Below are 14,684 nucleotides of genomic sequence, written 5' to 3'. Positions count from 1 at the left end.
GTTGCTCGGCACAGCAGGCTCTTTTGACAAAAGAAAATAAGCAGCAATAAAAAAGCTATAGTCTGAATTACATTCTGCACGGAGCTGTACTGCTGAGAGTTTGTGCAAGTGTCTCAACAATGCTCTGAACTGCCTCTTGTCAGCCTTCAGCCTGTAATGGCCATCTGTCCTCACATAAATCTGTCAAAACCTGCTAAGTTCAAGAGAGAGCATGGAATATACCTTGTACTGTCAACACTAAAATGTACACATTCCCCAGAAAAAAAATCAACACACAGGAAAGGAGCCAGAGGTTATGGGAGGCATTAACACTGTTGATTTAGGCTTGTCGCATGAAATTGAGAGTCCGGCCATTAGTGGAAAGATGAGAAAGGAATTGAGCATTAAGGAATTGAATGTTGACCTCCCTCGAACCACAGGGGAAGAAACTGTGGGCAGAGCAAGTCAGGTTAGAGAAATATAGCTGATTCAAGGGCCAAGAGGGGTAACCTGTCCCGTCAGTAATGCTTAAAAAGTTTGACACAACACTAAAAGAAATAACAAAAAAAAAAAAAAAAAAAACCCAAAAACAAAAACAAATGTTTTTTTGTGCTTTAGTTTGCTTTAGTTTGCCTTAGGTCTCGTCTCTATCTGGAAATAGATTTTCAATTAAGCACCAAGTGATACGAAGTCTGTCATCCATGAGTTTTCTCAATCTTATGTAGAGATAGTCTCTGATTATGGGGGTTTGGGTAAAGAATATAAAGGAAATAGCAAATTACCTAAGATATTTTCCCTGCTCTCCCATGCACCAACAGTGAACTATTTCACTCAAATCAGCAAGTGGAATTTGAGTTAGCAGGTGATGTGACCAAAATCCCACAACTTCAGGTTCCATCCACAGCATGCATTTGTTTTTCTCCAGATCATTTCCCTCCATTTTAAGCATATCTTTCACAAAAACATAATTATTTCAAAATTGGAAAAAATGGCCTCTTTATTAAAAGGACTTGTGATGTCCCTGGGGGTAGAATCTTTAAAGTACCAGGAACCTGTGTAGCATCCAGCACATAGTAGGTGCTCTATGGATGTCTATTCAGTGGCAAGAGGTTCTCTTCTGGGAAGACCGTAAAAAAAGCTTAGTCGTTAACAGAAATGAAGTACAATCACAGGATCAGGACAGCCAAGAACAACTGGAAAACCATTTATTTAAACAATAATTAGCTTAGATACTGGGACAAGGGTTTCAGATGTTCAAGAGTAAAAGAATTTCTATATTTAAAATCCCTAGATAGACAAGGTATTTTTAGAGCTAGTCTTTTATAGTGGCCTAATTTGGCATTTCTGAAGTTCAGGGTTTCTTTTTATACATCTGGACTGTCAGTCAAAACACAGATATTTGGAGTAAAGGCCACGTGCTATCCAGATGTTCAAAGACCTTGGTTCTCAGTATGTGGTCTGGGAGCCATCTCATTAAAAATGTGTAACCAGCCTCCTAAGTGACTCTTAGGCCACTAACACCTGAGGCTGACTACTCAGACAGAAACTGAAAAAAAAAAAAATTAAAATGAACAAGATGACCTGTAAGACAATTTAGTCCACACAGCATCCTACAAAGTGCTCACGACCCCCGTGGAGAAAAGTGACATACTTCTTGTTAAAAACAGCAACAGCAAAAGACAAAGAGATTCAGAGACACGCAGCGCACAGGATGTGAGTCACCCCAACACTAGTCAATAGAAAGGTAAACCTTACCCTCAACTGAATGAGCATAAAGACAATTTACGCAGGTGGATGCTGGGTGCTGAAACTCACTCTGAGGTCAAGGAAGGGACACTTTTTGCTCTCTCTCTCTCTCTCTCTCTCTCTCTCTCTTTCTCTCTCTTTCTCTCTCTCTCTCTCTCTCTCTCTCTCTCTCTTTCTCTCTCTGGCTGATACGTATAGGCACTTATTCAGCTTATTCATCATTAGTGTATATGTGTGTGTGTGTGTGTGTGTGTGTATGTGTGTGTGTGTGTATGTATGTGTGTGTGTGTGTGTGTGTGTGTGTGTGTACGGTGAAGTATGTGCTTGTGGAGTAGGTAGCTGTTGGTGTTGGCATGTGCATGTGTGGTACACATTGATGTAGATGCATGTGGAAGCCAGGGTTTTAGAATCAGATGGCTTTACTCTGTCACTCTTCATCTTTATTTATTGACTGATTTTGAGACAGAGTCTCTCACTGAGCCTCATCTCATGGATTTGGTGAGGCTTTCCAGACAAGGAGCTTCTGGAATTCATTTGACTCTGACACCCATCGCTTAGGTTACATTCTGCCACACCAGACTTTTTATATGGCTGCTGAATATTTAAACCCAGGGGAAGGGGGGAGAGTCCCTAGATCTGCAATGGGAACTATACAGCTAAGTCCCTCATCATTGGTTTATGGGCCTCTTTGGCTCCAATGGGGAATGTTCAAGAACCCGACATCATCGTTTTTGAGCATGGATACTTTAAAAATGCATTACCTTGTTCGCCAAAGACAACCAGTGGTAGAAATCTCAACGCAAGAACAGAGCAATGCAGAGTATAAGCAAGAGGAATAAGGACTTCCTAAGTCTGCGAACAAGTCATGCTCATCTCTAATGGAGAAGGCTACAAAACGAACATTCACCTCCATGGCACAGAAGTTTCATGCTGGAAAAATTTCCTACTTCTCCGCTGAAGCAAAGAGTGGGTGCATGGACAAAGCCAGCCCCATGTGCAACTCAGGTGTGCCCAAAGGAAGAACAACCGTGCCTGTATTGTCTTTCCGAATGTTCTCTGCCTTTCTCCACTGAGATAATTAACCCGACAAGCTAAGACTTGCCAAAGATTGGCTCAAAATCTTTTAAAGGAGGAAAATATTCATTTCTTCCACATCTTTATCATCAAGTAGGAGAACAAGACAAAATTTATATTTTATAACAAAATTTCATGTGGCTCTCTTTGACCTACTTGGTTCTTGACATGCTTATTTATTTATTTTTCCCAGCAAGGTAGGGATTTTTTTCCCCCCTTGAAATGCACTATTGCCTTGAGACTCACCCCAGGCTTGTTAACGGGTTTGAAGCCTTTTTTTTTTTTTTCCTGAATAGCATTCACCCATCCTCCTAAGTATAAAATCTATTGTAAACTAAAATATTTCCTTGTAAGAATAAAGTCATTTAAACTGTAGCCTGCCCTCCTTCAAAGTCCCTTGGACAGTGGAGCTTCACAGTGGTCCTTCCTGGGCAGGATGGGATGAATAGAGTTTATTCACGGGTGAGCCTTAGAGGTAACTGCTATGTCTCAGAATATCCTACCCTTTAGAATTTTCTGTAGTAAGGCAGGCAAGGCAGCAACCCACAAGCCCCCTGGTCTTCCTTTAGTTGCTCCTTATGTAATTAGCTGCTGAATCTTGGATTCCTTTCAGTCCTTCTCTCTTATCACCCTCAGTGACAATGTGCTCTAAATAAAATGGTCCCCCTGGCATGGTGATATTGAGAGCCACTTTGCACTCAGCTTTCCGTCGCAGAACCATATTTTAGACAGAATGTATTAGTTATGTTACAAGAATGTATTATACCTACATTAGCCATGGTTTACTAAGTTAATGAAGTGTGGAGACAAAGACTCATTGCCTTCAAGTTGTGGTTCCCTGTGTTCAGTGGGGCCATCCGATATTGTTGAACTTATTTCAAAGATGTCTGTGTGTATAATTCCCACCATGAATAAAATTTGCTGTCATTATTCTTTTTTAAAAAAAATATTTTCAATATTGCCCCACGGGTACATTCTTGATTGTTCAAAAAGCCTTGAACCACTTTTATTTTATTTTTTTCCTGCAGCATTCTTTGCAGACAAATGCCACCAAGGCTGTGTCATGAGTCTCAGGTCCCAACACATCGATTCCCTTTAAGTGACTCCTTTAAGCAACACTCTTAAAAACACCAGTGTTGGTGCTGGCTGCTCCTGAGGCAATGACACATTCCCGTTTTCTAGGCAGCAGGATTTGTTAGCATAGATGTTTGATCTACAAAATATCACAACCTTCGCAGCCGCCAGCCACTGTCCATCCATCTTTGATGGGTGACAGAGGCCTTAGGAGAAGAGTCCATTTTTCAGGCCCTGTCATGGATTTCGTTTCCTTCTTCTTCACTCGGTTTTAACTATGGTCTGAAATCTAAAAAAAGTTAGGAAATATGTTCATCCTTGAAGAACATTATCTCCATCTCTGTTCTCTCTCTCTCTTTTCTTTTTCGCCTCCCACATTTCTTTTTGCTTCTCTTTTGTCATAGGCCTAACTCCTCCCACGACTCCTCCTCACAAAACCAACCAAGATAACCCTTTCAAGGCTTCGCCGAAGCTGAAGCCCTCTTGCAAGACGGTGGTGCCACCGCCAACCAAGAGGGCCCGGTACAGTGAGTGTTCTGGCACCCAAGGCAGCCACTCCACCAAGAAAGGGCCCGAGCAATCCGAGTTGTACGCACAACTCAGCAAGTCCTCAGGGCTCAGCCGAGGACACGAGGAAAGGAAGACTAAACGGCCCAGTCTCCGGCTGTTTGGTGACCATGACTACTGTCAGTCACTCAATTCCAAAACAGATATACTCATTAACATATCACAGGAGCTCCAAGACTCTAGACAACTAGACTTCAAAGATGCCTCCTGTGACTGGCAGGGGCACATCTGTTCTTCCACAGATTCAGGCCAGTGCTACCTGAGAGAGACTTTGGAGGCCAGCAAGCAGGTCTCTCCTTGCAGCACCAGAAAACAGCTCCAAGACCAGGAAATCCGAGCGGAGCTGAACAAGCACTTCGGTCATCCCTGTCAAGCTGTGTTTGACGACAAATCAGACAAGACCAGTGAACTAAGGGATGGCGACTTCAGTAATGAACAATTCTCCAAACTACCTGTGTTTATAAATTCAGGACTAGCCATGGATGGCCTATTTGATGACAGTGAAGATGAAAGTGATAAACTGAGCTACCCTTGGGATGGCACGCAGCCCTATTCATTGTTCGATGTGTCGCCTTCTTGCTCTTCCTTTAACTCTCCGTGTCGAGATTCAGTGTCACCACCGAAATCCTTATTTTCTCAAAGACCTCAAAGGATGCGCTCTCGTTCAAGATCCTTTTCTCGACACAGGTCGTGTTCCCGATCACCATATTCCAGGTCAAGATCAAGGTCCCCAGGCAGTAGATCCTCTTCAAGGTAAGGCTGTCAAACTCCTCCCAGTGCTAAACTCTTTCCCCGGAAGTCATAGGAAATATCCAGCCTCAGTATTGCTCTTCAGGAACCACTTGAGTAACAAACGGAGGGTTGTGTATCCCCCTCCCCTCCATCTTCTCTCACACACACCTTGCTCTGAGGACTCTACCTTGGCCAGTCAGAACACAAGAGAGCCATATGTAAGAAACTTGCTTATGTAAGTTTTTGCCACTGCCTGAAAAACAGCCCTATCCCCGGAGGGTTGAGACCCATAAATGGCAGCGTACCCTTCCCTTGAGCCAGGGTAATATCTGCACCATGAGATGTACCTTGTACTTGAGACATGGAGAAGGAGTTGATCACTTCTTGGTCTCCAGGCTGACTAGTTGGCCGCAAGCTGTCATCGGAAGATCTTGCTAGGAGAGAAAAGGCAATCCAGTGATATTCAGTGGGCCTGGCAAGGTAAACTTGCGCTAAGAGGCAGTTGCAAATGTCCTCTTGCTTTTCTCCTCTCTCCCAGATCCTGTTACTACTACGAATCAAGCCACTACAGACACCGCACACACCGCAATTCTCCCTTGTATGTGAGATCACGTTCAAGGTCACCCTACAGCCGTAGGCCCAGGTAATGAGGCCTGTCCCTTTCCTTCCGGCTCCCCATCCTCCACCCCAACCCCCTTTTAGAAGACAAGACATTACCCTAAACTCTCCCCCCCTTTCCAAACGCTGATGTATTTTTCCCTATGCAAATGGAGATGGTCGACTTAATGATGGAGTTGTGTTTCCCAGGTATGACAGCTATGAAGCCTATGAGCACGAGAAGCTGAAGAGGGATGAATACCGCAGAGAGTATGAGAAGCGGGAGTCTGACAGGGCCAAGCAGAGAGAGAGGCAGAAGCAGAAAGCAATTGTAAGCAGCATGGAGCCCATTTGTTTTCTTTGCTTTTCCTCTGTGATTCTCTTTTTCTTCTTCTTCAGATTAAACAATACTTACAAGTTAATGCTTTGTTCACATGGAAAATATTTGACTATTTTTGGCTTTAAAATATCAGAGTCTTAAGACCCTCTTATTTGAAAAATAAATGGTGTCAGTATTCCTATTTCTCATTATAGTTGAGTTATGAAGTTGGTTATGAAGCTTCTTTCTTTGAGTAGATCTTCAGGAGCTTCTACATCCTATTTATAGTCCTAGAGGAAGCCTGACGAAGAAACTCAACATTTCTCACCTCTAACGGCCAGCATCAGACTGGAGGATGGGTGGATACAGTCACCTCCCATGTGGGCAATGTTGATTGATGCCCACGAGTGAAGATATAGGTTATGCTGAACCTATTTGTTCCCTAAAATCCAATACTGTCCTTCACTAACTATTAATATGCAGTCTGGACCCAGATTTCTCTTACCACTACTAACTAACCATCATGGACTGTGGATGGCAAAAACTGTATCACTCAGGTGGTCAAAATCCAGCACATGCCCATGGCAGACATTCTTAATCAATCACATAACTCTGTCCCTCTAAGGTCCCACAGAGCCTTAGGGTCTTTCCCAACATAGTGCTCCTGGGAGCTGTGGCTAATCGATGAGATATGGCACTGTTTTGGTTCACTGCACCTGCCGCCTGTCTGTGTGAGCCGCTCCAAGTCACTGCCGTGCGAGGCAGCATTTGACATATTTTGCATATAAGCTAACCAAGCTTTAAAGAAATAAGCTGTAGCCATTAAAGCTGAGTTCCTGTAATATATATAAAAAAAAACAGTAATATAAAAAAATTGATAAGCTAACTGTATAAAACACCTCACTGATGGTGTCAAATCAAGTCTTAGCTGAAAGACACCAACTAGAGAAGAAAGGGTAAAAGAGGTTTGTTAATCGTAAACACTGAAAGCAACAGAAGCAAGAAATAATTGAACAGTTAGGTTGAAGTTCTGGGTGATTCCTGCCATTTAATTCCAGTTCTACCAAGGACTGAATCAAAGGCATTTTGCAAATTATAACACTTTACCTCATTTTTTTTTTCTTGACTTTCAAATAAGCTGTGATGCTAAGATATGCCGGAGTGTCATTAGTTCACACTTAGAAAGACTAATGAAAATGAAAATTTCAACTTTTCTAATACCGCTGTATTTAATTAAGGCCTTATCCAACAATTATCAGCACTCCCATTAGGAGTGCTGTATAGTTTACAAAGCCTTTCCACAGCATACATTGCTGTTCCTCATTATAAAAGAGAACCGCATTGAGAGACCATGCATTGACAATGTTTGCCGATTCATTGAATTTACTGTTTGTAAATTCACATCATATAATGTTCTTGACATTTTTTCCTCAAATATGGGGCATTTGCTCATTTGGGGAAAATACAGTGCAGTTCTAATCAAAGCCAGATGAATATTTTAATCAAAAATATGTAGATAAATGATATGTATTTATTTAATGCCTACCAAAATAATTTAAGTCTAGATACTTAATTGGAATAAAGAGGAGACAGACACCTTTTGCTGTCTTAACTGTCTCTAAAACATCCCGTTATTTGCCATTAGTTCTGATGACACAAAAGCATTTTTAAACTCTCCTTCTCTTCACTTTGTCTCTCAAATGTTGGTTTGATTCTTTGACCAAGACAGTCTTTATCAGTACCCTTTGAATGAGGTCTTGGAGTAATCCAAATGTCAATTTGGCTATGTGAAAGCATCATGCATTAAGTATTAGGCATGGTGAAATTTTTGGTATTGGTATTTATTTAGATATGAAAAGGCATTTGAAAAAAACCCCAGGGAACAGAAACTGTTTACTAACACAGTGATTTATAGGTAGTAAGTACTTCATACATGTTTGAAACTTTCTGTTGACTAAGTCCCCACTTGGAAAGTTATATGCTGTTCTTGTTGAACACATATTGCAGCCTTAGAATCTTGTGACAAGTAACTCCAGGTGCTTGCGATGTAAGATGCGGTACCTGAATCTAAAGAGCTTAAAATCAACTGGCAGGTAAAGATGCAATAACTGGAAATACGATGTGATTAGTGGCATGGCAGAAGGTTCATCTAAGGCACATGGTTAAAAGTGGTCATTTGTGGGCGAGGAAGAGCAAACATCTCAGGAGATTGAAAGTGATCAAAAATTTGAAGGTGAGGAGGTCAAAGGTTTTTGTTAAAAATTACTATGTCCAGTATGGCACCCTAGATGAATTACACAGAATTAAGTTGGACTGTGTGAATGAATTTTGAAAACTCAGTAGGAAAAACAGTGGGAAAGTTCCGGGTGCTTTTGCATCTATATTACTATTTTGAGATAAATAGTATTATTAGTATTATTTTCTGTTTCTTTTTATGTTAATGTGGCTCTTAGAGATTTTTGGGTTACTTACATTGGATTATGTTTTTATTGAACATTGCTACTCAAGGTTCAGGCTGTGCCTAGGAAGTGTCTCTGGGAAATAGTTCATTATACTGGGAACCTTTAGAGATTTAACTGGGGGAGGATGGACCGGAAATCAGCCAATAGATCTCAGTGGCAGGAAGGTTTTGGAGTCTTGTAACTCATGCTAAAGATTTTGAACTGTTTTGAAAACACAGTGGCACTGTGTAATGACTTTAACCACAGGAAGATTTTTGTAATTGATTTGCTTCTCCCCGTCCTAAAGGTTTTCTTTCATGTGCCATGATGCATTTAAAAATAAAACTACTTTTATAGGCTTGAGCACAGCTTGCCTACAATGATTACTAACTCATTTGCTTTAAATTCCATTCAGGAAGTATCTATGGAAGCCAAGATGGGCCACCTACGTTAGCTAGATAGGTGACTTCCATTCAGTTTTTGAGTGCTCTTAAAAGCAATGGGATGAATAGCCACTTGAGTTTGTGATGTCTTGGATACAAGGCTGCATGATCTGTTAACTAGAGCAATCATGTATCTAGAGGACCAGCAATTCCAAAGTTCCAGAAGAAAACTTAAGAAATCTTAAAATGTGGTCATTGATATTTTACAGAATAAGTGTTCAGTTTTGTCTAGTGGGCTGCACTGCATTTACAGTGATTTTTTTCAAGGAAAGTGGTCTAGGAGGTCTACGCACTTGTCATGAATTGGAGGTCTAAAAGTCTTAATAGAGCCCAGTTTGAGAAAATCTTCATAAAGCTGAGGGAACATTAACAATTAGAAACTGCAAACACAGAATTCTTCATCATGTTGGAATATTACCATGGCATCAGTGTCAGCTTTTGTGTGACTTCCATTCAAGCCATCTCAAAAACCAACCGACTCCCTGCCTTTCTCTGTCCCCTAAGTTTAAAATAATTCATATTGCACTGGAGCTATGAACACCAGAGATTAGTATCTAGTGTCTGAACTGTGACTGTTTTAATTTCATGCTGAAATCCAAGTCCAATTCAGTTTGCAACCTGTACCATTTCTGCCAGAAAACATGATAATGGGAGGTTAATTTAAAGAACAAATCTAGACGTTATGATATGATTCAATGCTTAAAACCCAACCGCGATGCTGAGAAATGGCTAGCCTCTCATGGACCTCTCCTCTATTGGTCTCTATACAGCCAAGCATCCACAAGCAACAAATCATCACTCCAAATATGAAATATGAATGTTTCTCTCCAAATATAGATACATCAGTCATTCTTCTTAGAAAAAAGAGCCCAGTTTCATATATAAACCCCCTCTCATGGTTTTGGAGTATTTAGCCTTTTCTAGAAATATCCATTAGAGGAAAATATATATTATGCCATGACTTTAAATTTAGTATTTGGAAATTTTTCAGTTTTGTAAGAAAAAGAAATGCCAGAGGATTGATTACAGCATCATTCCTAATAGTGTACACTTTGATAGACTTAAATGTTAGATCTGATATTAAGTACACACAGACATACAGACACACACACTCACACACACGCACACACAGAGACAGAGACAGAGAGAGAGAGAGAGAGAGAGAGAGAGAGAGAGAGAGAGAACAAAGAAACAAGGAAATTAATGCCTTATTATAGCCAAGTTTTGGCAAGTGAAATCATATGTCCAAATTCATCAAAATATTTACATTGAACAGTGCAACTTTTATATTCTAATGATATTCCAATAAAGCTTTTAAAGAATACCATTGTCAGTCTATAAATTTGCTTGCATCTCAGCTTTTACTTGATTGTTAGCTTCTTGATTGTCTCAGGGTGGCCTTACCTTCTAGCCTGGAAGATTCTATGTAGTATTTGCCTAGAAGTAGTTTTGGAGATCTTAATGCTATATTTTTTGTTTCTGTCCCCCAAATACACTTTAGTAGGAAACATTTAGTAAATAGCTTCTCCACTACCTAAGTGTACCCATCATTAAGAGCAAGGACAGTATTTTTTTCAGGCATTTTTTCAGTGTCTCTTTCTTTCTGACTAGCTATATATCTAACTGACTGTCAACTATGTTGCCATCTAAAAATATAAAATTAGTTAACTAGACTGTTCAGTTCTGCATAATATTCATAATACTGTGTGTATGTGTATGTTTGTGTGTGCCTGTATGTATGTGCATGTGTGTGTGCATGTGTGTGCCTATGTGTGTGTATTGTGTGTATTGGTGGGGGGTGCTGAGTGTGGAACACAGGGAGTTTACATGCTGAGCACAGGCTCTTCCCCAGAAGTACCATGAGAATTTGGGCTGAAGTCATTCGCAACTACTTTGGAACTGAAAACAAAAATCTTTTATTCTGAAGGTTTAAATGGAGCCCTCTTCCTAGAGAAAGAAAAATTTATCCAAATTACAAATGTACAGTGAACATACTGGGAATCAACATTGAAATTAAACTAGACTCACTGGTTTCTAGGAATACAGGCCATTTTCCTGAAATTATCCATTCAAAAGTACCTAACATGTCACTCTGTCTATATAGCGCTAAGCAAAAGTCAAGTCTCGGCTGCTTCCCAGATCTCCTCAGTCAAACCCCTCTTATGCAGAATCACTTAGTATTTCATGAGAAACAACCACTGCTTGATTTCTCCCCAGCTAACCAGCAAGCTCTACTCTCCCTGATAAGGATTTTGGTAATACAAAGTCAGTTAATACCATCAAACTTATATATATATTTTTTTATTATTTATCTCCCATGTTTTAGAGTAACGAGGATTTACTGCAGCGGTTAATGCAACATAAATCTTCAGTTTTATTATCCACCCCATCAGCAAACTAGCCTTTGTGAAAATTGAAGCTAAAAGTTATTTGATAAATGTTCCGTCCTTCTCAATAGTGAAAACTGGTCTGAAAATAATTTTTCAACCAGCTTTTTCCAAAGGTTCTGAGTTCCTTCCAGCCCTTAAGAAGTTGGAAATGTTATTAAACATTTTGATTTCTTCTCCTTTCATCTCCTGTTTAGAAATTAATGTCTTGAAAATTGGATGCAAATGTTTTTTTTTTTTAAAGATAGCAACTCTATTCTTCCATCTAATTCAACTTCAGCATGTTAAAAGTCTGATTCTTTGCTGGAAATCTTGGCCAATAGTGGATAGATTTTTGTCTTTGCCTTAAGGTCTAGACCTTAAGGTCTCTTTCTTCTATTTTCACATTTAGCATGTGGGAAACAAAGGACTTCAATACTTTTAAGAGCATTCCAGCTTGTCTTCAATCTTCTGCTCTTTGTAAGGTAGCAGGGCATGGCCCATCCTTATGTTTTATAAAAAGAGTTGGTAGATTAAAAAGGCTATTTGAGCGATGGAGGGGTAAATCTTTCGAGTTCTATCTTCCTTCAGGGCAGAGAAGGTCCTCTGGGTTAGGTCTTTTTGTGAAGATCATTGTTGCATACAGCTTTGTATAAATGCGCAATTCAGAAACTGTCCCAATATGTCTGCACATATGGTCGATTTTAGCTGTAAGTTCACATTTCCTTGAACGCATAGGCTGAGTGTATTCCCATAATGGTAGCTGAGCAATTTCTCTGCTATGGCTTCAATTTCTTTCTTTCTCTTCTGCAGTTTCCTCTCCTTTCTTTACACAGTAGTAACTTTACTAAAAGGGTCATTAAAAAAAAAAAAAATGCATAACTCCATGTGAGCCGGCGCCAGGAAGTTTAAGTCTAGATAACAATCCTGTCACATTTGGCTGTTGGACTGAAACTGGATGAGTAAATAGAACGGAATGCCGTGTTATGGTTCCCTTTATTATGCATGTAAGGCACTGCTTAAGCTTAAACCACACCAGCCATTTCTAACTACTGACCATTCAACTGTATTGGATGCTCTGGACATACAGTTTTAGCCTTCAGCTGTGACATACAATCTACATGGAAATGGATCATGTGTCTGCTTGCTTTACTTCATTGGGCCAGTTAGAAGGTTGATAGCTGTGGTCAGAGGCATGATGTATGCTAACCATTTGAGTGCAGTCTCCTCTCTGATGTCCAGAGTTCCTACGAAAATGAGTCTGCTTGTATGATAGCCTAAGACAAGCATCTATTGAGCAGTTCTCACCCTCCAGTCTGTTCCATTTGGTAACTCATTCAGCTGAGCTGCCTAAGCAGGGGTTTTCCCTTAATAGAGGACCATACTCATATAGCTCCAATCTTGTGTTGGAATATCCCAGACAGTAAAGACCTCTCTGGCATGGTCTAATGTTAAAAATTATTAATTAGGAACTAGAAAGAATGTTTACCTACTAAGAGTACTATTTGCTTGCTCTTGAAGAGAATACAGGACTGGTTTGGTAGTTCAAAACCATTACAACTCTAGTTCCAGAGAATTCAATCATCTCTTCTGAACTCCATAGCTATTGGGCACACATGTGGACATGTGGTGTATAAACATATATGCAGACAATATAATTGTACTTATAAAAGATAAAGTAAGAATATTAATTGATTTTAATTAATCTTATAGCAAATATTTGTTGAGATTCTCTTCTATACTTAACATAAAGAGGGGCAAAGGAAAGGTATAGGCTCCAATTTTATAACTTCTTCATTATACAAGGGAGAGGAACACTGAGCAATGAATAAAGTACAGCGATGTAATTTTACATAAACAGAGGACTACACAGGAAACAGAGATTTCATGAGCTCAGCTAATAGCACTTCACCTGAAGTCCCAGTCTCAAATGAAACAGCTGTGGAGTTGGATGTAATTCTAGAGAGTCTCTGTGAGCCACTTCGGGTACAATTTAGGAAATATAGTCCAAGCTACAGTGGAACACCAGGTGTAAAGGCTTTGAGATGAAAGGAACACAGTGTAACTGGGGCCCTGTAGAAGTTCATCATAGAAACTCAAGTCAAGGAAATGAAGAGTTGTAGGGGAAAAGTCGTTGCAGACAAGTGGGGATCTTGCAGGGCCCACCCACTAGGGCTTGTTAATGAATTAGATGCCTTCTCAAACATACTAGAGGCCACTAACACATTTAATTTAGAGGACAATTGCCACAACTGAACCCTCTTGATTTGTTGAAAATTATTCCATCCTATCTGTGGGAAAAGGACAAATCAGAAGGAGCAAACATTGGACAGGGCAATATAAATTGAGAACTATTTCACTAGCCATAAAGAAAAGTTGGAAGTTTAGCATTGGAGGAGGGAAGAAAGAAGACAAACTGGAGAGAGACTAGGACAGAAAGCTCAATGCGGCCTGAGTTCAATTCCATGCACCCAGGTGGTGGCTCCCACGTGCCCTCTCTTGGCCTCCTGATGTGCACCTGGAGAGTTAGGTTTGGCAAGGTTGTTCCAGTTTAAGAGGTTTAGAGGAAGTCTAAGGAGGTAGTTGGCAATCTGAAGCTCGGAGGAATTTTTGCCTCTGATGAAAATGTTCACTTCAATGATGTTTATGCTAAGTGTGAGTAGGCTTAATTGAACAGGCCATCCAAAAAGCAATAGAAAATACAGACTATTCAGTTTAGCCTCAAACATACTAGGAAGTGCTCACTCTGTGGCCGATCATTTGCCAATATCTATAAAAAAGGAAAAGCTGCCAACAGATGTCAGTAGACCTCTCTTTGCCTTAAGCCTTATGTGACTTTTGCAGCTTCCAAGAATCAGATACAATATAATCAGAAAAAACAAACAAACAAACAAACAAAAAACAAACCTCTTGGGCAACTGAACCTGTATTCTAGCCTCATGTTTCCCAGACTTTGCCTTGCCTTGAATTTAAATCTCTGCAACCTCAAGTTCATTTTGTTTGCCTGTCTCTAGTAGACACATAAACTATTTGTGCAGTCTCTGCATTTGCTTCAGATGTCCTCAATTTTCAGATATCATTGTCTTTGGACCCTCCTTAAAGCAAAATATTCAAAATTGTTTCTCTTTCTAAGAATGAGTACCTCATTTCTGTAAAAGGTGTCTTGTCTTTAGACTACACTATAACCTTCCTGTGTTTTGTAGGATGCAAATTTCTAATGACATCTACATTATGATCATATTTACTTCACTTGTAGAAATGAGTCATGCCCCTCTAAATCTGTTCCCAAAACATATATATGTATATATATATATATATATATATATATATATATATATATATATAT

At 39.9% G+C, this 14,684-nt stretch overlaps 1 protein-coding gene across 5 annotated transcripts in view; it reads left to right on the top strand.

The window, feature by feature from the left end:
• Ppargc1a (PPARG coactivator 1 alpha) overlaps positions 1-14,684 on the top strand; it is a 655,760-nt gene that overhangs the window by 629,707 nt on the left and 11,369 nt on the right. For all 5 annotated transcript variants that reach the window (XM_029545307.1, XM_029545309.1, XM_029545308.1 and 2 more), the window contains 3 exons: positions 4,278-5,193; positions 5,711-5,815; positions 5,980-6,100. In XM_029545307.1, the coding sequence (XP_029401167.1) occupies positions 4,278-5,193; positions 5,711-5,815; positions 5,980-6,100 (1,142 nt within the window). The remainder of the gene's footprint in view (positions 1-4,277; positions 5,194-5,710; positions 5,816-5,979; positions 6,101-14,684) is intronic.

Source organism: Mus pahari, chromosome 13, assembly GCF_900095145.1.
Source record: "Mus pahari chromosome 13, PAHARI_EIJ_v1.1, whole genome shotgun sequence".
NCBI lineage: Eukaryota > Metazoa > Chordata > Mammalia > Rodentia > Muridae > Mus > Mus pahari.
This window is presented reverse-complemented; position numbering and strand designations above follow the sequence as displayed.